The sequence below is a fragment of the Panthera tigris genome, chromosome A1 (assembly GCF_018350195.1).
Source record: "Panthera tigris isolate Pti1 chromosome A1, P.tigris_Pti1_mat1.1, whole genome shotgun sequence".
Lineage (NCBI taxonomy): Eukaryota > Metazoa > Chordata > Mammalia > Carnivora > Felidae > Panthera > Panthera tigris.
The window spans coordinates 195,788,758-195,809,079 of NC_056660.1; the positions used below are offsets into that span (position 1 = coordinate 195,788,758).

The window sequence follows — 20,322 nt, forward strand, 5'->3', positions numbered from 1 at the left end:
GCCAACCAGGCACCCCAAACCCTGATTTTCTGAAGTCCAGGGTCCTAAAGTGGGATGCTGCACTGACAGGGCAAGGCCTGGGGTCAAGAGAGCCCTGGCACACTTCCATTTAGGAGGCCTCCAACCCAGGAAAAAACTGAAGCTTTGCCAAGACAGAATTGCAGATATTATGGTGCGTGTTTAATTTTTGCACTAAACTACAAACCAATGTATTTTATTAACAATATTTTGTATTTTATAACAAAATATTATCGTTTTATTTCTCTGTATAGAAAAAGCATCACATCTGAAGTATTTCTATCATAAGAGTCAGAATTTTGGTAGTAAGGTGATATTAACTTTAAAGGTTTTGATAAAACACCAAGCATTATACCAATGATGATTTGAGTGATATCTATGTGTCAATAAAAATATGTAGGCTTAGGGGCACCTGGGTGGCTCAGTCAGTTGAGTGTCGACTTCAGCTCCGATCGCGATCTCACGGTTTGTGAGTTCGAGCCCCGCGTCGGGCTTTGTGCTGACAAATCAAAGCCTGAAGCCTGCTTTGGGTTCTGTGTCTCCTCCTCTCTCTGCCCCTCCCATGCTCATGCTCTGTCTCTCTCTGTCTCTCAGTAATAAATAAACGTTAAAATCTTTTTTAATATGCTGACAATTTTTTTTTTGCATTCCTTTATATATGGCAATGTCCTGCAATATAACTCTGCTATTCACACATCAGGTACATGATTTATGTCAGATTTATAGCGCCTGGTTGGCATGAAGTCTGGTAATGGGACTCACATTTAAGTTTTCTAATGAATGCCTTCTTTCAATTCCCTCCGTGTGCCTCTGTGAGTCACCTCAAATGATGTTGGGGTGAGAAGTGTAAATTTGAGGCCTCTTGTGATGATGTGGCCCAAGCCAAATGATCCCCTGGCTCCCGTGTGATGAGTCCTAGGTATCGATGGTCAGGGAACACAAGGCTTGACCAGTTCGCAAGGAAGTATCAGGCTTTATCCCCAGATGCCCCTGTGGAAATGAGGCTTGATTAAATCACAAATGTTGCAAGACCCTAAAACAGAGAAGAGGGGGCTGCTGGGACAGGCTCAGGGAGGAGGGGCAAATCGCAAGTTGTCCTTCCCTCAGCCTTGCAGCTGTCCAACCAGGCAGATCCGTTGATCTTGGGGATCTGTGTGACCTGTTCCCAGTGACCGAGGGGGCACCCTCAGGCTATGGTTGCTCCCAGGAGCTGCCCGACTGGACATTTCAAAGTGGCGCCGCAGAAAAATTGAACAAATGGAAAGAACACCCTGTTCTTGGTTAGGGGCACTTAATATTAAATGTGGTCTATTCTCCCTAATTAATTATTCACTTAGGGCGATTCCAAGGAAAATACATCTACTTTATTTGGGGGATCATTAGGAAGCAATTTCAAAATTCTTATTGAAAAATAAGTATGCAAGAATGACCAGAAAATTCTGAAACAGAAGAGTAATGATAGGAACCAGAAGGACTAAAGGCAGTTAAGTCCTAGGCATTAGTAAGACAGGTCCACGGGGCAGATTCTGAAGACCATGCCTGTGTTAGAAGTGGATCTTTTACCAGTGAAGAAAGGGACAAGTTCATAAATGACGTTGGGACCATAAGGCAGTCTGATGGGTTTTTTCCTCCCTTTCTTGGTGAAATGGACACCCAGACTGAGTGTCCTACCGAGTTCACTCAATTCTGACACTGTCTGTATGGAGGTAGCGTTAGAGCCCACAGGTTAAGGGCCAGTCCCACAAAGACTGCCCCCTTCTGACACCAACTGCAGGTCAAGGTTGCTACCTCTGCTCTGACCACCTGGCTATAAATCGGAGGTTCCCATGACCCCCTCCTTGGGTTCTATTAATTTGCTAGAGCAGCTCACAGGACTCGGAGAAACATTTGCTAATATCTATCAGTTGATGATAAAGGATATTATAAAGGATACAGAAAAACAGCCAAAGAGATACACGGAGTGAGGTCCAGAAAGGTCACTAACCCAGGAGCTTCTGTCTCTATGGAACTGAGGTGCTCCACCAACCTGGAGGCTCAGAAAATTGCATTGTCCAAGTTTTATAGAGTCAGTCTACTGTTCCCTTACCCCCACCCTTTCACAGAGGTTGATGGGTGGGGCTGAAAGTTCCAGGCCTCCATTTGCTTGGATTTGCTAGTGTCCAGTCCCACCTGAGCCTATCTAGGGACCCCACACTAAATCATGGTCATTAACCTAAACCCACAGTGGGCTCTCTATAAAGGACACTCCTGTCACTTGGGAAATTCCAAGAGTTTGGGAAGCTTTGTTCCAGGAACCAGAAACAAAGACCAATGCAATTTTGTATTATACCACAGGTGATCACAAGCCTGGATCGCTATCTCACTCCCATAGCAAAATAAGTTCCAGATGAATCAAGGATTGTAAAATAATGAGAAAACAAACCCAAAAAATGAGTGGGGGGGTGGGGGGGAAGCATGGTAGAATTAAAAGGAACAATTTCAGAGTGAGCTTTCCAAAGTGTGACGTGAAAGTCAGAAGTCATAAATAGATTGATAAATTCAACTACATAAAAATGAGGGGTTTCTGCACAACACTCGCAAGAATGCACAGCCGATGTCAGAATGCAAGCGGTGAGCTGGGGAAATACATCCGACGAAACTGCTGACAGAAGAAGAGTTCATTTCCTTAGGAAACACAGTGTTCATACGATTCAAGAAAAAGACTAATCCATTAGAAAAGTGGGCACAAGGCTCGCTTTCCCGAGACATTTCCCAGCAAAGGAATTACAGAGGGAAAGAAACATGAAAAGGTGATGACCTTACTCCTAATCAGAGACATGCAAAATAAAACCACAGCGACCTATAATTTTTCACCCTTCCTACTGGCAAAGAATGAAAACGTCTGCTAGCACACCGTGCTGGACCGAGTGAGAGGCACCGGGCAGTCCGATTCCCTGGTGGGAGCGTAAACAGAGGCAGCCTCTGTGGAGGGCACTTCCTGTCAATGTGTAAATGCTCAGCCTCTGGCCCAGCAAGTCCACGTGCAGGGTTGCACCCTCCAGACAGTCTCCCACACGTGTGCCAGCCGTGTGTGCCTTTGTACACAGCTCCTCACTGCAGCACTATTTTTAATCATGGAGAAGACTGGAAACAAATAACCACTGATGGGGGAACGGGTTAACCACGTGACAGTACTTTTATACAAATGGGATGTCATACAGACGTTACCAAGAATGATAGGGAGGGTTTCCAAGACCCAATATTTAATTTTGTTTTAAAGGGGGTGGTGGGGTGCCTGGGTGGCTCAGTCGGTTAAGTGTCTGACTTCAGCTCAGGTCATGATCTCACGGTTTGTGAGTTCGAGCCCCAAGTCGGGCTCTCTGCTGTCAACGCAGAGCCTGCTTCAGATCCTCTGTCCCCCTCTCGCTGCCTGTCCCCCTTTCTCTCAAAAATAAATAAACATTAAAAATTATAATAATAATATTTTCAGAAGGGGGTGGTGCCTGGGTGGCTCAGTCGGTTAACTCTTGATTTCAGCTCAGGGCATGATCCCAGGGTCATGGGATGGAGTTCCTTGTTGGGCTCCACGCTGGGTGTGGATCCTGCTTAAGATTCATTCTCTCTCTCTCTCTCTCTCTCTCTCTCTCTCTCTCTCTCTCTCTCTCCCTGTCTCCCCCTCAGCCCATCTCCCCAACTCATCCTCTCCCTCTCTCCCTTCAAAACAGAAAAATGGCCAGAGACAGGACTTCACTGATTGCAAAAGCCAAGGTAGTTTTAATTGGAAGTCTTCAAACTGAGGTACACGAACCACTCCTACCCTCACTCCCAGCCCAAAGCCTTCCAAGAATTACAGGGGCTCTGATGGCCTCAAGGGAGTCAGCACTCTCTTTCTTAATATTATCTTCCTAAGAAAGCCCCGGAGGTGAAACACTGTCAGTTCTCTTACTCTTCTCCCTCTTTACAAAATAAAGTCATGCGTATTCGGGTTGGAAAAGCAAATCAGATTCTTTCTAACAAAAACAAGTCTGATCTGCTTGCTTTAGTGGACAGTAACTGACGGGCATTTCCAATTATGTTATGTGGCAAACATTTCCTTTAAGTTCAGTGAGTCAAATCTGCAGCTTCTAAGTTTTGAGGAGAACAGTTAAGACCTGTTATAGGATGGGGGGCACTTGGGTGGCTCAGTCAGTTAAGCATCCGACTTCAGCTCAGGATATGATCTCACGGTTTGTGGGTTCAAGCCTTGCATTGGGCTCCGTGCTGATCGCTCAGAGCCTGGAGCCTGCTTCAGATTCTGTGTGTGTCTCTCTCTCTGTCCTTCCCCATTTGTACTCTGTCTCTCTCTCAAAAAATAAACATTAAAGGGGCACCTGAGTGGCTCAGTCGGTTAAGCGTCCAACTCCGGCTCAGGTCATAATCTCGCGGTTTGTCAGTTTGAGCCCCGCATCCGGCTCTGTGCTGGCAGCTCAGAGCCTAGAGCCTGGAGCCTGCTCTGGGTTCTCTCTCTATGCCCTCCCTTGCTCATGCTCTGTCTCTCTGTCTGTCTCTCTCAAAAATAAATAAACATTAAAAATTAAAAAAAAACATTTAAAAAGTTTTAAAAAACTTGTTATAGGATAAAAGCACTTTATAAAAAATATAACACTGGAAGATATATTTATTTGTTTATTTTTTTTAAGTTTATTGATTTTTGAAGGGGAGAGAGACAGAGCATGAGCGGGGGAAGAGCAGAGAGAGAGGGAGACACAGAATCTGAAGCAGGCTCTAGGCTTGGAGCCGTCAGCACAGAGCCCGACGCAGGGCTTGAACTCACGAACCGCGAGATCATGACCTGAGCCAAAGTCAGATGTTTAACTGACTCAGCCACCCAGGTGCCCCTGGAAGATACATTTAAATTAATAATGTTTTAATTGACCTCACCCATTCTGAGTATCTTGGCTTAACCAGAATGCCTCAGAGAAAGTGCCAGCGGTGTGATTAATAGTCATAACGAGGAGCCTTTGTGAAATCTTAATGGCATGCTTCCCAGAAATTGACGAAGTGAATGATTCTAAGGTTTGCTTCAAACAAAATTGAAGGAGAACCGAATTGAATTGTCAGCTGATAGATCATTCAGAATAATGATCACAGTATACTTTTTTTCACAGTTGATCTGAAAGAATTGGGTGACATCACTGTAACAAAACTTCCAGTCCCACAGCTTCTAATTACTTGCGTCTATAAAAATTAAAAAAATTGGCATAAAACACATGCTAAGTCCTATCTTAGTCTGGCAATAAGAAACATTCATTAACTGATGTTCCAAAAATAGCCCCATCCCGTCTCATTAAGAGATGAATTCCCAAAAAAATTTACTTCGAGCATTTAATAATTATTTCTAAGGCCAGGTAATATATTTTGTTGTATTGATTAGTTGTGTAATACAATAGATTTTAAAAAGGTTTTAATACTTGAAGGCCTATGGTCAAAGAAAATATCTCCAGTGATATCATTCCAATTAATGGGCACATTTGGTTGCAGATTAAGTATGAAATGGTGGTTCGTGAAAGACTTCGTGTATTTACATGCTTGAGAGTCTTTCATTGGTATGCATATATACACATATACATGCAGACACATATATACTTGCATATACACACGTGTACATATACACACATGCATAAAACATTAGGATAAAATCTGTGAGTGCAGTCAAGGGGAAATACAAGCTTATGGTGAAAAGGAAAGATGTAAAACCCCAGACTCTTAAAGAAAAGCTTGTTTGTGTATTTAAAAAAAATTTTTTTTAATGTTTTATTATTTGTTTTTGAGGGGGGGGGGGCAGAGAGAGAGAGACGCACAGGATCTGAAGCAGCTCCAGGCTCTGAGCGGTCAGCACAGAGCCTGACACAGGGCTCTAACTCATGAACTGAGAGATCACGATCTGAGCTAAAGTCAGACGCTTAACTGACTGAGCCACCCAGGTGTGCCATTGTTTGTGTATTTTTAAGTGGATCATGGGCTGATGGTTGATACGAAACTACGAGGCCCTTTAGATTCCTCTGTATTTAAAGAATGATGTAACAATTTCATTCTAAAATGCCAATATTTACAATGTGCTGCAAATTAGACCCTTTGCAAATATTTAAGCTCATGATGAAATAGTCATCAACTTAAAAACGCGTAAGAAAGTAAGCAGTTTTCAAAATCCTTCAGGTAGGCACCGAGTAGAATGTTTGAAGACTTGTAAAGCAGGGTTTCTCAACCTTACGGTTAGTTATGAACACTATTGACGTCTGAAGACAACTCTGTGTCGCAAAGAGCTGTGCATTGTAGGATGTTTAACAGCATCCCTGATCTCTCTCTACTAGATGCCCATGGCAACCTCCTCTTTAGCTGCGATACACAAAAATATCTCCGAACATTGCCAAATAACCCCTAGGTACAAAAATAGTCCCTGACCAAAAGCCACAGCTCTGAAGCAGACTTGGGGTCCATACATGACATATAATTAGAGCTTCATACCTGGGTAGAGTGTGGCCGTTACACGAAGGGCTTCGGCACCAGGATTCAAGTCTCAGCTCTCTCACTCATTGCTTAGTGTGACTTTGAACAGGTAACTTCGCCTCTCTGTGGCTCAGTTTCCTCATCTGCTCAAAGAGCGTGAAGGACCCTACCTCATAACCCTCGCTTATGGATTATCATGGGGGCTGAGCTGGGGCATGGAGTGCTGTGCTGTTCTGCTCACAGCATGCAGTGGTGTTGGGAGCTTACTGTGGTTTGATAAGATGTATGTACTTGTCTTTGTACCCAGTTCCCCGACACAGAGCTCTAAAATCCTTGGAATTCTCCGAGTGGTAAGAGTGATAGGAGCGTCTTTTGTTCTAATGAGGTGACTCTGGGTGGGATCTGGAGAGCATCAAGATGGGGGCTGATCACCAGAAAGACCAAGCCATGAATAGAAGCTTGGAACTTTCACCCCACCCCCAGTCTCTGGGGAGAACAGAGGGACTGGAGATTGAGTTAGTCACCGATGGCCAATGCTTACACGATAAAAACCTCCGCAGAAACCTCTGGACAAAAGAATGCAAAGAACTACAGGGTTGCTGAACACATGGAGGTGCTGGGAGGGTGACAAGTCTGAAGAGGGTGTGGAAACTTTGCATGCGCCCCACTCCCACCCCATACCTTCTCCCAGGCCTCTTTTCCATTGGCTATACCGGAAGTGTATCCTTCATCATGAACTGGTAAATATAAGAGTTTCCCTGAATTTTGTGAGCTGTCCCAGCAAATTTTTGAATCTGAAGGCGGTGTTTGTGGGAGCCCCCGACTTTGTACCCTCGTTGGACAGAAGCGTGCGAGGTAACTTGGGGACGTGATACTTGTGACTGACTTCTGAAGTGAGGGCAGTCTTGTGGGGACTGAGCCCTTAACCGCCTGGAGTCTGACAGTTCACGTCAGGATTGAACTGTGGGACACAAAGTTGGTGTCAGAATTGTTTGTGGTGAGGAAAAAACTCAATGCTCCCCCCACCCCCAAGTGCCTTGATTACCTTGGAGGGCTCCTATGCTCCCGCCCCCTCTAGTCTGAGGTCCACACCTAACCCCTTGACACATCCTAAACCAACTGACTTCCTCCAGCTGCACAGCTAGTTCTGAGGCCACCCTACTTGGGTAGGTTTACTTTGGGCCGAGGTGTTAAAGTGACTCCAGACTGAGGGCACGACCGCCCGTTCTTCATGAAAGTCTTTCCCTCTCCCCCGAATTTCCGGTTTCACTCCTCGCAGCCTGACCAAACCGTGAGTTGGGAGGGCTTCGGGGTCCTCTCTAGTGCTGGGGTGTGAGAGCTGCCCGCCTGTTTTCATTCCCCTCGTGAGCTAAAGGGCCTCGTACGTGTTTAAATATGTGGGGGGAACGAATCAAAAGAAGAAGACTATTTCCTGACAGATAAAAAGTGTAAGGAGTTCAAATTTCAGAAACCATAAATAACACTTGCTTTTTCCACAGAGGGCCACATAATGACTTCGGTGGGTCCTAGGCACTGTTGCCTCCGTGGCTTTTTCCACCATTAAAATAAGTTTTTAAGGGGCGCCTGGGTGGCTCCGTCGGTTAAGTGTCCAACTTTAACTCAGGTCGTGATCTCATGGTCCAGGAGTTTGAGCCCCAGGTTGGGCTCTGTGCTGACAGCGCAGAGCCTGGAGCCTGCTTCAGATTCTGTCTCCCTTTCTCTGCCCCCCCCCCCAAATAAACGTTTAAAAAAATTTTTTAATAAATTTTTAAAAAATGATATTTTAGGACTGTGTTGGTATAAAGACACATAATGCAGGTTGAATTCACTCTTACATATTCAGCATTATTGTATTTTTTTTTTCTTCTGGCTTTAAGAGAAATGAAAACTCTGGGCACCTGGGTGGCTCAGTCGGTTGGGGGGTCCTACTTCGGCTCAGGTCATGATCCCCTGGTTCATGAGTTCGGGCCCCGTGTCAGGCTCTGTCCTGACAGCTCAGAGCCTGAATGAAGCCTGTTTCAGATTCTGCGTCTCCCTCTCTCTGCCCCTCCCCCGCTCCTGTCTGTCTGTCGGTCTCTCTCTCTCTCTCTCAAAAAATAAGTAAACATTAAAAAAAATTTTTTTTAAGTAAAAGGAATTAAAATTCAAACATTTTCATGGGCCCCTAAAGTATCCTGGGCCCTAGGCACTCTGCCTTTACTTACCTATGGCTTCATTTGCATCACTATGCCAGAGCTGAGTAGTTGAAATAGAGCCCACGTGGTCTGCAAAACGGAAATCATTTACTAGCCGGCTCTCCGGCTAGTGTTTTACAGATGAGAGAGTGAGGACCTGGGAGACTGCATGACTTACCTCGTGTCCCACGAGCGTTACTGGAGGGTCGAGGGCTGAAGCCTGCCACCTCCCCCTCTCCTGCACACCCACAGCTTTCCCAGGCTTCCTTAGGGACTCCCCCGCAGGCCACGCCCTCCAGGCCAGGTGCAATTCCAGGAGTGTCTGAACACCTGGGCTGGGTGGGCTGGGATGCTTTCCAGGGCAGGGGCAGCCAGGGTCAGGGACAAGTGCCACTGGGCCGCACAGCGGAGCCGAAGGGACATTTTTGCCTGGAGGATGGACCCGGTGAGCAGGAGCTCGGCTTCTTTCCATCACCCCGCCCCACACACCTGCGCAACCCCAAACAAAACGGTTAATGTGATCAAGCTGATGCTAATGAAGATGAGGCCAATGTGTGCACTTGACAGAATCATCTTATGTGATGGCCACAGTCCCCCCAGGGTGAATATATGCCCTTGAACCGTGTGAAATCGCTGCCTTTTGATCGTGTTTGACCCACAAAGTCAGAATTTCATGGTCCCATCTAATACGATTTATCTCCCTTTACACGGGAACAGACAGACGCTCAAAGACATTAAGTCGAGAAGAGCTGAGATCGAGTTGCTCTGATTCCACAGCCCCACGTGGCTTTTTATAGACCGCTCTCCCGCCAACTCGACGCCCCCCTCCTCCTGAGGCCTCTCGCTTACCCAGAGGCTGAGGCCCACGTGTCTCCATACACAAAGCCTTCGTGACTTACTTGTGCTCTCTTCTCTGCGTGGTAGCCTCGCTGTCTTTTGCTCTCCCCCATCCTGACACCTCCCTCTTCCGGACTTTGCATGTCTCATCTATCCCCACACCCTGTCCAGTTTACTTCTTAAATGCCTTATCTGGACACTTCCTTTTATTGCCACCTCTGTTTCTGGCCCTGGTCCTGTAGGCTTTCCTGGCTGGGCTCCCTGCCATGTCCCCGTCCCCTCCACACTAATGCCACAGCGATCCCTGTAAAATGCAAATCTGATTGCTTCACCCTTCTGTTCAAACTCTTTAGCGGCTTTTCCTGTTGCTGCAGGCATGAAGAGGGTCCCTCGCCAAGGCCCAGGATCTGCGGTCCCACCCTTGCTGTCTCTTGGGCCTCATCTTACCCTCTTTCCTGCTGCTTCTTTCCTCCCACCTTCTAGCTCTTTGAATGTGCCCGGCTTCCTTCCACCAGGGCCTTTGCACTGGCTGCTCTCTCCACCTGGAATGTGTTTCCGCACCTGCTTCTTTGCCAGATTCGCGGCTACGCTGCCTACAGACATCGGCTCTCCGGTCACTTCCTTGAGGAAGCCCTCCCTGCCTTTTCAGACCTATTCTCCTAGAATAGAATTCCTTTCTTTCAGAGCACCTGTTTGTTTACACGTTTACATTCGTTTGTGTGGCGAATGTGTGACTCCCCAACTTGTCTGTAAGGTCTCTGAGAGCAGGGACCCTGTGAACCAGCCCCCGCCTGGCCCCTGCATACCAGTACAGGGTGGATAGATGGAGGCTTCCTACCTTCTGGGGAGCAGGGAACTACCTCCTGCAGGACACCCTGCCCTGTGGCGATCTCGCATACTCTCCACCACATCGCTGCTCACTGTTCCCTCTCTTAGAGAGCTCCTATGCACTCCTCAGGGCCCCGCTCCACCATCTTGCATGCCCCCTGAGCTAGGCCAGTTGCACTCACCTTTGGATATTTTTTTTTTCCTCTTCCACCTTGTACTTCTTTCTGCCATCTCACTTAGCATATTGTGATGACAGTTTTTTACTATCTTTTCTCTGAGTGACTGTGAGCTCTCTGCCAGCCTCTCTGGATGCCCCAAACCTAGCACGGCACCTTGGCCCCACAGCACCTAAGGAGGTGGTGCTGAAGTGAATACAATGCCTTGTCTTTAGGGCACGAGGCTTTTGATTTGCTTCTCTGGCGCTCAGGTAGCCTCAGTCACCACCCGCCCCCGCTCCCCCATTCCCAGGCACACAATCTCTGTCTGTAAAACACTTAGGTTATGTTTCCCCAACTGTGGGAGTGATATTCACATGATCTCTCCAGCCAGGGACAATAAACATCCCGTGCTCTTGGGACACCTAACCTCTGACGGGTAACAAGGAGCCAGTGACTCTCGTATGCGTGGCCGAACGTGCATTTGCTTGGCGTATTTGATGATAACACGTCTACAACACTTGATATTAAGCATAGGGTGCATATTTTGAAGCTATTCCAAAGTATAAAGGGGTTTCAAAGGAATGAATGCATTTCTGAAAGCTTAATTACTTAAAGAGTTCCACGACTTTTGGAGGGTTTGCTTAATGAGACGTAATTAAACCTGTTAGTATTTCATGAACGGCTCTTTATTGAGGTATAGCCGACACGCGCTGTTGCATTGGTGTCCGATGTACAACATAGCGATTTGACGGGTCTATAGTCTCTGCCCTGCTCCCTGCAAGCATAGTCCCTGCCATCTGTCACCATACAGCACTGTTACAATACCATTGACCGTACTCCCTATGCTGCCCTTCATCCCCAGAGCTTACTCCATAACTGGAAGCCTGTATCTCCCACTCCCCTACACCCATTTTTGCCCATTCCATCAGCCCCCCTCCTCTGGCAAGCATCAGATTGTTCCTTGAGTAATTCTGAAGGCTTCCCAGACCAGCTTCTGTAAAATATGCCAGATACAGCTGGTTACTTGTAAAATCGTCCAAATAGCAAGGGCGCCAGCCTTCTCCCCTCTCCCGCACCCCTGCCCACCGAGTCTCACCAGATCAGGCTGACCCCGCCAAGGTGGCTTTCCCAGCCAGCAGGCACGGCTGCAGACCAGGCCCACCTGCCCGAATCACTGTGGCAGATCCCCCCTCCTTCCTTCCCACCCTCTCCTCTCTGTTCCACCCTCCAGGTATTGCCAACCTGCGTGCCTACAGCACGGCTCTGAAGAGGCCACGGCTGGGCCCTCAGCCTTCAATAGCTCTCCATTGCTTATCGGCTACCGCTTACACTTCCCAGCTTGGAATGTAATGTCCACCCCACATGGCCCTGGATGCCCATCCCGGACGTTCATGCCACTCCGCCCCCATTCCCTGGAACACTTTCGCAAATTCCCTCCGTCCTCCAATGCTTTGTCCGTGTCCCTCTTTGTCTGTCTTATATTGTGCCTACCTAGATTATAATACCTGTCTTAACCTTCTTCCTATTCTTGTGAAACTCTTTTAGAAGTTTATCTTTCTTCTTCTTTTTCTAAATGTTTATTTATTTTTGAGAGAGAGTCAGATGGGGAGACGCAGAATCCGAAGCAGTCTCCAGGCTCTGAGCCGTCAGCACAGAGCCCGACGTGGGGCTCGAACGCACAAACCGCGAGATCATGACCTGAGCTGAAGTCGGACGCTTAACCGACTGAGTCACCCAGGCGTCCCAAAGAGTTTAATTTTCAATCCTTTCCTTCTCTAATCCTTCCCTCTACTTCTTAAGACAAGGCTTCCTCGAAATGACTGATGTGGCACTTGGCATGCCGGGCGTTTTTAATGGGGGTGATCATCACCCCACCGAGGGCAAAAAGTGGTTCTTGGTGGAAGAGCAAAAAAACCTCAGATATTACGGTGATCTGTGACCCTCCAAACAGATATACAGTGTGTCCGTGGTATTAACATTTCCTGCTGGAGGGAATACAGAAAAAATGTCTGAAAAGGCTCTCTGATGTGAACGGTGGAGAATGACCAGAAAAAGGTTGAGAAACGTCGGTCTCTCCTAAACAGGAGAGACAGAACTCCGAAGAGGTGCTGAGATCTAAATGAAATGGATGTTTTCAAAGGCCAAGAACTGTCTGTGTCACATCATAAAAACCCCATATACGTTCATGATAACCGCCAGTATCTATCGTGCACATGCCAGGTCCAGGCACTCTGCCAAGATTTACACACATGTTCTCAGGTGAGATCTCATGTCATTTAACCTTGCCCCCGTTTCATGTACCATTATTATTACAGATAAGGAAACTGAGGCTTAGAGAGGTTGGTTTAATTGCCCCATGCCAAACTCTTGGTAATTGACAGAGGCAGGATTTTAACCTCCGTCTGACTTCAAAGCCTGCCCTCCAGATGCCTCGCAGAAGTGAGCCCCTCACTCCTGGTGAGCCCTGGGAGCACTCTCCCGCACAGAGGGAGGAGAGACTGTTAAAATTAACCAGGGCTTGCAGCCTTTTTTTTTTTTTTAATTTTTTTTTTTAAGGTTTATTCATTTTTCAGAGACAGGGAGGGACACAGCCTCAGGGTGAGGGGGAAGGGGTAGAGAGGGAGACACAGAATCCAAAGCAGGTTCCAGGCTCTCAGCTGTCGGCACAGAGCCCGACGCAGGGCTCGAACTCACAGACCACGAGATCGTGACCTGAGCCGAAGTCGGACGCCCAGCCGACTGAGCCACCCAGGTGCCCCGCACTTGCAGCCTTCAATAGCTCTGGGCTGATGGATGGTGTCCTTGTGTCCAGGGCCATGATGATGACCGCCTGCGATCTCTCAGCCATCACCAAGCCCTGGGAGGTACAGAGTAAGGTATGGAGCCCTCCTGACCTGAGAGGAGGGGAGTCCCAGCATCACGACAGCAGCCGGTGCAGCTTGGACTCCAGCTCCAGAGGCGGCCCCACTTCGTCTCCTCCTCCTCTGCCAGGATATGGAAGCCACTTTAGTGCCCTCTCCAGTGATGACAACAAAGGGGGTGGCGAGGCAGGGGTGGGGTTGAAGCGTTTGCTGAGCTGGAAATGCCCCCAGGAGGGGTGGGAGCAGGGGCAGGAGGATGGGGGCTGCGGCTTGACTTTTTGGGGGGGTTGTCTGTTGCAGGTAGCTCTGCTGGTTGCTGCCGAATTCTGGGAACAAGGTGACCTGGAGCGCACAGTGCTGCAGCAGAACCCCATCGTGAGTAGGGGATGGGGCGTCAGCCTGATGTGGGGTGTGTGTGATCTCACCCTGACACACAGACGGGCCCCCTGACACAAACATGTGTGATCTTACCATAGAGATGATCTTTTCCTAATACACTGGTCGTCCAGGCATGGTCCCCAGGCCACCATCAAACCTCATTGCTAGGGAACATGTCAGAGATGCCAATTCCCGGCCCCCATCCTAGACCTACCGCAGCAGGAACTCTGGATGTGGGCTCAGCAGATGTGTGCCCTCCTAACCGACAAGCCCTCCTGAAGTCTGAGAACCCTGCTCTAATGTACTGGCTCACTCAGCCAGGTAGAGATTGACAAGTGAACCCCAAAACAGAGTTCCTTTCATTTCCCACAGTCCAGGGGACCACCTCCCCAGGCCCTGTGCTAACAGTCCAGAGCGTACAAGGGGAGGACCTGGTCAAGCTGAGCACCCATCCACGTTGAGAGCAGGCGTGGCAGGGACAGCCGGTGGGCTCCCCACCTGAGATGGGCGCCCCCCCCCCCATGAGAGGTTAGCCAAGTGAGGGCGGGGCTAGGAAGTAGAGGCGGGGTAGGAGGGAGAGACATTCTGGGGACAGAGCCGTTGATGGAGATGGGGGCGGGGGAAGCCTGTGGCAGAGCAGAGGGCACGCTGGGGCACCCAAGTGAGGCTTGGACAGGGACTGAGGGGGAGTACAGGCAGTGAGGGTTGTGCAAGCCTCAGGGCAGGCAGGCAGGGAGCGTCCCAACCTGAGTAGCAGGGGCCCACCGGTTTGGATCTCTTCTTTTTTCTTTCCCAGGTTTTCACATGTGGAGAGACCAGTGAAAGAACCCTAGAGACCCCACCAGCCAGGTTCAACTGCTAGTGAGAGTCAGCCATTCTCATTTTATCTATGCCCCCAGCTCAGGCATTTTCTTATCTTTTGCCTGAAGTATTTTAAAGTAAATTCCAGATGTTATCACTTCTCCCCTAAATACTTCAGTTTGCCTCTCTGAGAGATAAGAAACACACACAGTATGCAAGCACACACACACACACACACACACACACACACACTACCATTATTACGCTCACAAAATTAGTAATAATTCTTTAAGGTCACCCAATCCTCAATCTCTGTTTATTTTCCCTGATTGAGTGAAAAAAATAATTAGGTTGATTTGTTCAAATCAGGATCCAGTCAAGGGACCACATTCCCTCCGGTTATGTCTCTCGAATCTCTTTCAATACATAGCAATTTTCTCCTCTTTTTTTTTTTTTTTAAATATATACGTGGCATGTATTTATTTGTTGAAGACCGTGGGTCTTCTGTTGTGTAGTTGCCCACATTCTGGATTTGGTTGATTGCACCCTCATGGTGTTATTTAATATGTTCCTTTATCCCCATATTTCTTGCAAACTGCTAGTCAGATCTGGAAACTTGATGAGTTCAGGTTTAGTTGGGTGTTTTGTTTTGTTTTGCTTTGTTTTGTTGTGAATAAGAATGCTTCATAGGTAGGGGCGCCTGGGTGGCTCAGTTGGTTAAGCAGCTGACTTCAGCTCAGATCATGATCTCACAGTTTGTGAGTTCGAGCCCCGCATCAGGCTCTGTGCTGGGAGCTCAGAGCCTGGAGCCTGTTTCAGATTCTGTGTCTCCCTCTCTCTGTTCCTCCCCCACTCACACTCTGTCTCTTTCTCAAAAATAAAGATTAAAAAATTAAAAAAAAAAAAAGAGAATGCTTCTTAGGTAGAGTAGGTCCTGGCATCATGCCAAGAGGAGCCGGGTACAGTTAACTCTTTCTCCTCCATGACAGCCCATGATGGACAGAAACAAGGCGGATGAACTCCCCAAGCTTCAGGTCGGCTTCATTGACTTTGTCTGCACCTTTGTCTACAAGGTAGGTCCTTTGCTTTCTCAGGCTCAGCAAGGTGTCCTTGATAAACCCAGGATTCCCAACAACATCAGGAATAATAAACCCTGGCAGGTGGGTGACCAGCGGGTGATAGTTTACAAAGAGCTTCTCATCTGCAATGGCATTTGGTCCTCAGGACGGTCCAACGGGGGTCTTGAGTGGTAATGTACCCAGGCCAGAGTCAGGAAAGGGGGGAGGCCATGGGATGCACGCCCTCCTAACTTCCCTGGTTGGTGGAAATGTGACAGGTCAAAGTAGCCCAATTGTCAAAAGACAATCTGGAATTTCTTTGAGCCGATGCTCACGGGTAAAGTCCTCCTCCTGGAAACCCACTGCTTCCAACTCTGTGTTATTTGTGCCACCACCCACCGCCCATTAGTCATTTTTATTTCGGCCATGTTACACATGAGGAGGCAGAGGTCAGAGATGAGAAATGACAGGGCCAGCATCACTGGAGGCGGCCTCGAGCCGGGACTAGAGCCGGATGCCTGACCCTGGTTTAGGGCTCTTTCTGCTGCACTAGGGAGAAGGGCACATGCTCTCAGAGCAGACAGGGGCCACTGTCATAACATGGCTAATTGGGGTGCTCCGAGCAACAAGGTAGAGTCGCCGTGCTCCCCACTATCATCAGCAATATTATAAACCGGGTAGGCGAGGCCGAGTGCCCTCCGTGTGCTATCACAGCCCTGCGAGGATGGCTGAGGCAGAGCTCTGTAGGTCACCGCCCCGCGGTCACACAGTTTGTGGCAGAACTGGATCCAAACCCGGCAGCTCTGAGCACAGCCGACTCTGGCCGGAACTCCACGGTGGACCCTGGATTTGCTGTTCTCACCTTGAGCAAATCTACTCCATCAACCTGCACTTTGATTTCCTCACCTGAAAATCCCAGAGGGATGCATCCCGTTTTCCCACCTCCCAGGAGTATCTGGGGATCAATGGAGATAAAGCACTCCATAAACTGCAATGTACTGTGTGCTCAAGGCATTATTTGTATTCTTGGAGCTAAGAGACTTTCGGAATCCCCTTCGCAAATCCCAATTTCATTCAGCAACTGTTTTCTGGTGTCTTTATCCCCCAGACACTGTCTTTTCACCCCAGTGAACCAGGCGCCGCTGTCCCTGCCCTCTCCAAGTTCACGGCCCCTGGGGGAGACGGGCAAAGGGAGTCATTACAATGAAATGAAATGTGGAAGAGAGGCTTCTGGAGCTTCTAACAGGGGACTCTACTTACCCAGAGGGTTCAAAATGGTGAAGAGGAGAGGGCAGCAGATCTGGAGGGGTCCGGAAGCCAGGTGAAGGACATGGGGACTGCCACAGGAGGGTTTTAAGCAGGAGAGGGATGGACGGGCTCTTGCACTGCAGCCCTCCCCCCACCAGTGTCAGCATCCCACCGCCCCAGGCAGCTCATTCCCGTGCTGGGCATTCTCAGCCGTGCCTCCCCCTCGGCTGGACCCTGGGCCATGCCCTCCCCCCCGCCCCCCCTGCCAGAGGCTCTCTCTTTTCCAGGAATTCTCCCGTTTCCATGAGGAGATCACTCCCATGCTGGATGGGATCACCAACAACCGCAAGGAGTGGAAGGCGCTCGCGGATGAGTACGATGCCAAGATGAAGGCGTTGGAGGAGGAGAAGCAGAAGCAGCAGGCAGGCACGCAAGGTTTGTGGACAGGGAGACGAGGAGCCCTGTCCCCACCCACCAAACACTCACAGCCTGGTCGCAGGGCCCCATACGTGTGGGCCCGTCCAGGCGTCCCCACCTCCTCTGATCGCTCTCATTCTGCATTTTGGGGCGCTGAGGCTTGCTGACATGAAGTACCATGGCCAAACCATACAGTTAGTAAGCGGCAGAGCCTAGTTCCCAAGACCGAACCTTCTACCAAGGATTTCCGGCTGCCCCCCAACCAGTGTAGGACAGATTCCAATTCCAGGGCTGTGGACATAGAGCCCTACCCAGGGGCAAGGGAGAAAACCTTTGAAGGAATTTTAGGGGCCCTATTTCTGACTGTCTGATGTTTGAGTAGTGTCTATACCAGCACGAGCCCTTTCTTGCACACCCCCGGTGATGGAGGGCTCACTACCATGCATAACATCCTCATTCCGTATCAGTGTTAGAAAGCTCTTCCTTGAACCACAATTCTCCTTGTGGAAGCCTCCACCTGGCGGCCGCAGCCCTGCCTTCCAGAATCAAGTGGGATGTTTGCTCCAGCCCTTCCCAACTGAGAGCACATTCTCCCTCCCTCCAGTCATTTCTTTTACTGATTGTGTGGGTCCAGTTCCCTCGTGGGACATGACATGTAGTCCTGGCCCCCCTCTGACTTCCCTCCTCTGCACACCTGCCCCTCTGCCCACCTTGGTAACGCGGACACTGTCACGGCTCCAGTTCTGCTCGGGGCATCGTGGGGTGATTCCAACCTGGTGGCTGCAAATGTGGGGCTACCATTTACGTTTTGCAAGCCGTGCTGTCTGCACGGCCCCAGTGTCCTATACGTGACAGTCATCATAGATTTGTACGGTTATTACAATTTTCCAGAAATGGCAGTAAAGTGTCCGGAGGACGAGGCATCTTTTTCTCATTTGCAAATTATCTTTTGGGCTAGCGGCAGCTCTGTGCAAACTCGAAGCCTGCAGATGTCTTTTGTTTGGCCTGCATTCTGTTCGCGTGAATTTGCTGTCCGCGTTTTAAAACTGGGATATTTCCGATTTTGAACATCCAAATCTCCAACATTTCTTTAAGAAAAAAAAAATATATATATCAGTATTTGGCCACACCAGTCTGCTTTTCTACAGGACAACGATTAGCTGGAGCTGAGTGGCAAATGCCCCCTTTAGACAGGATAGGGGATCGCTCTGGTTTGCCACCGCCTCGACACCACCCACTGCTGTCTCCCAGACAGCGTGCCGAGTGTTGGTGGGTCATTTATCATCACGATAGTGGTTCCCTTTTTCTTAGTGTGGAGAAACGGCCTTGGTTCCTCGGATTCTCCTGACACTTGGCTCGCCTTCTGAATGTGTGGTTGGTTACCTGTTGGCCTCCGAAAGCCCCCGAGTTTGCAACTCTTGGTCTAAACCAGGGCGAAAGGGAAGCGCGCGCCTCCTCTCACCAGGTGTATTCTCTTTCTTGTCCGCAGCGGCGGCGGGAAATCTGCCCGGGGGCAACCCCAGTCCAGCAGGGGGCGCACCAGCATCCAAGTCCTGCTGCATCCAGTAGCCCAGCCCGGCATCAGCTGACCAGAATGGTCCCACCCTCGTGGAAAGAGATTCCCCCAAGCCGGCAGAAACCCAAAAACCTTCTTGAGAAGTAAAAGAGTCCTAGGACCTGAAAGCGGAACGAGAATTTAGCTTACATCCTATCTAGTGGTTTTTCTTTCCATCATTTTTTTTTTCAGTTTTGAGTACTTTTCTCTTGCGAGAAAACCAATCACCCATCCTTTTCCATTTCTTTCGCATTTTTTCCCTTAGCTGAAGTCATTTTTCTTTTCAGCTTGATGGTATTTTGTTTTTAAGTTTATTCATTTAAGTAATCTCTACACCCCATGTGGGACTCGAACTCACAACCCCGAGATCAAGGGTCTTCTGCTCTTCAGACTGCGCCAGCCAGGGACCCCTTACCTGAAGTATTTACCAGCACATTTCAGACGTATCATTTCGCTCCTCCGTTACACATCTTTAAAAACATCCGGGCGTTTTCTAATATAACCCCATCATTATCACATGCAGCGAATGAACACCTCATATCGAGGGGTGGTCGATGCTGTGATGAGCTGTGCAGACCCTTTCCTGAAGAGTAAAGGACGTGCGGTCCCCACAGCTGTCCCTCGGAGATTCCCACAGCTGCAGGGAGATCCTTGACCCAAGGTCACGGCCTTCCCCGGATGGCCTACGCCCATGACAGACCTATGCCAGGTGTTAAGGCCTGGCCGTGTTGGCCCAACCCAGTACAACTCCACAGGGCCATTCCAGTTCCAGGACTCTCGGTGGGGTCACCACGGCCGTCGCCGGGGCTCCGTCACAGCTCGGATTCTCCCTCTGCCCATCCCCACTCCCTTCCCTGCCCCAGGTGTTGGTCCCATGGGCACCCCTTAATAAACATCCTGCAAAGACCACTGCAGAGGCTGCTTTCTGGGGAACCCAACTGACCACACCCATCCTTCATTGCCTCTCCCCTGCTGTCGCACAAACGTCTTTATTAGTTGGTTTGTCCAAACAAGTTTCACATGTTTAAGGTTTTTTTTTTTTTTTAAGTTTATTTATTTTGAGAGAGAGAGTGCAAACAGGATAGGGGCTGAGAGAGAGGGGGGAGAGAGAATCCCAAGCAGGCTCCACGCTGTCAGCACAGAGCCCGATGCGGGGCTCAAACTCATGAACCGTGCGATCGTGGCCCGAGCTGAAATCGAGTGGGACACTTAACTGACTAAGCCACCCAGGTGCCCCACAAGTTTCACACTTTTCAAGTTTAGATGTCACTAGACAGGTGGGTCCTGAATCCTCATCTTTTGACTCTCAAGCTAGATGTTCTGCTTTCCGGAAGTTGACCCTCTCAGAGCAGAGGTCTTTAAAGAGACATGTCCCTAGGCAGGCCACATGTAGTGGTTAAGTGGCAGGGCAAAGAGGAGAGGTGTCACCCTGGAAGTACACACGCTGCTGCCGGTCCTGGCTTTATTCCTTGGGCAGGTTCCCTCCGTTCTTCTCAGCCTCAGCCCTCCCCGTCTGCCAACTGA

At 49.1% G+C, this 20,322-nt stretch overlaps 1 protein-coding gene across 1 annotated transcript in view; it reads left to right on the forward strand.

Moving 5' to 3' along the window:
- PDE6A (phosphodiesterase 6A) overlaps positions 1 to 19,083 on the forward strand; it is a 62,360-nt gene extending 43,277 nt beyond the window's left edge. The window contains exons 18-22 of the mRNA XM_007093376.3: positions 13,293 to 13,356; positions 13,642 to 13,716; positions 15,510 to 15,593; positions 17,114 to 17,261; positions 18,733 to 19,083. Coding sequence (XP_007093438.2) covers positions 13,293 to 13,356; positions 13,642 to 13,716; positions 15,510 to 15,593; positions 17,114 to 17,261; positions 18,733 to 18,812 — 451 coding nt within the window. The 3' untranslated portion in view covers positions 18,813 to 19,083. The remainder of the gene's footprint in view (positions 1 to 13,292; positions 13,357 to 13,641; positions 13,717 to 15,509; positions 15,594 to 17,113; positions 17,262 to 18,732) is intronic.
- The last annotated feature ends 1,239 nt before the right edge of the window (positions 19,084 to 20,322 follow it).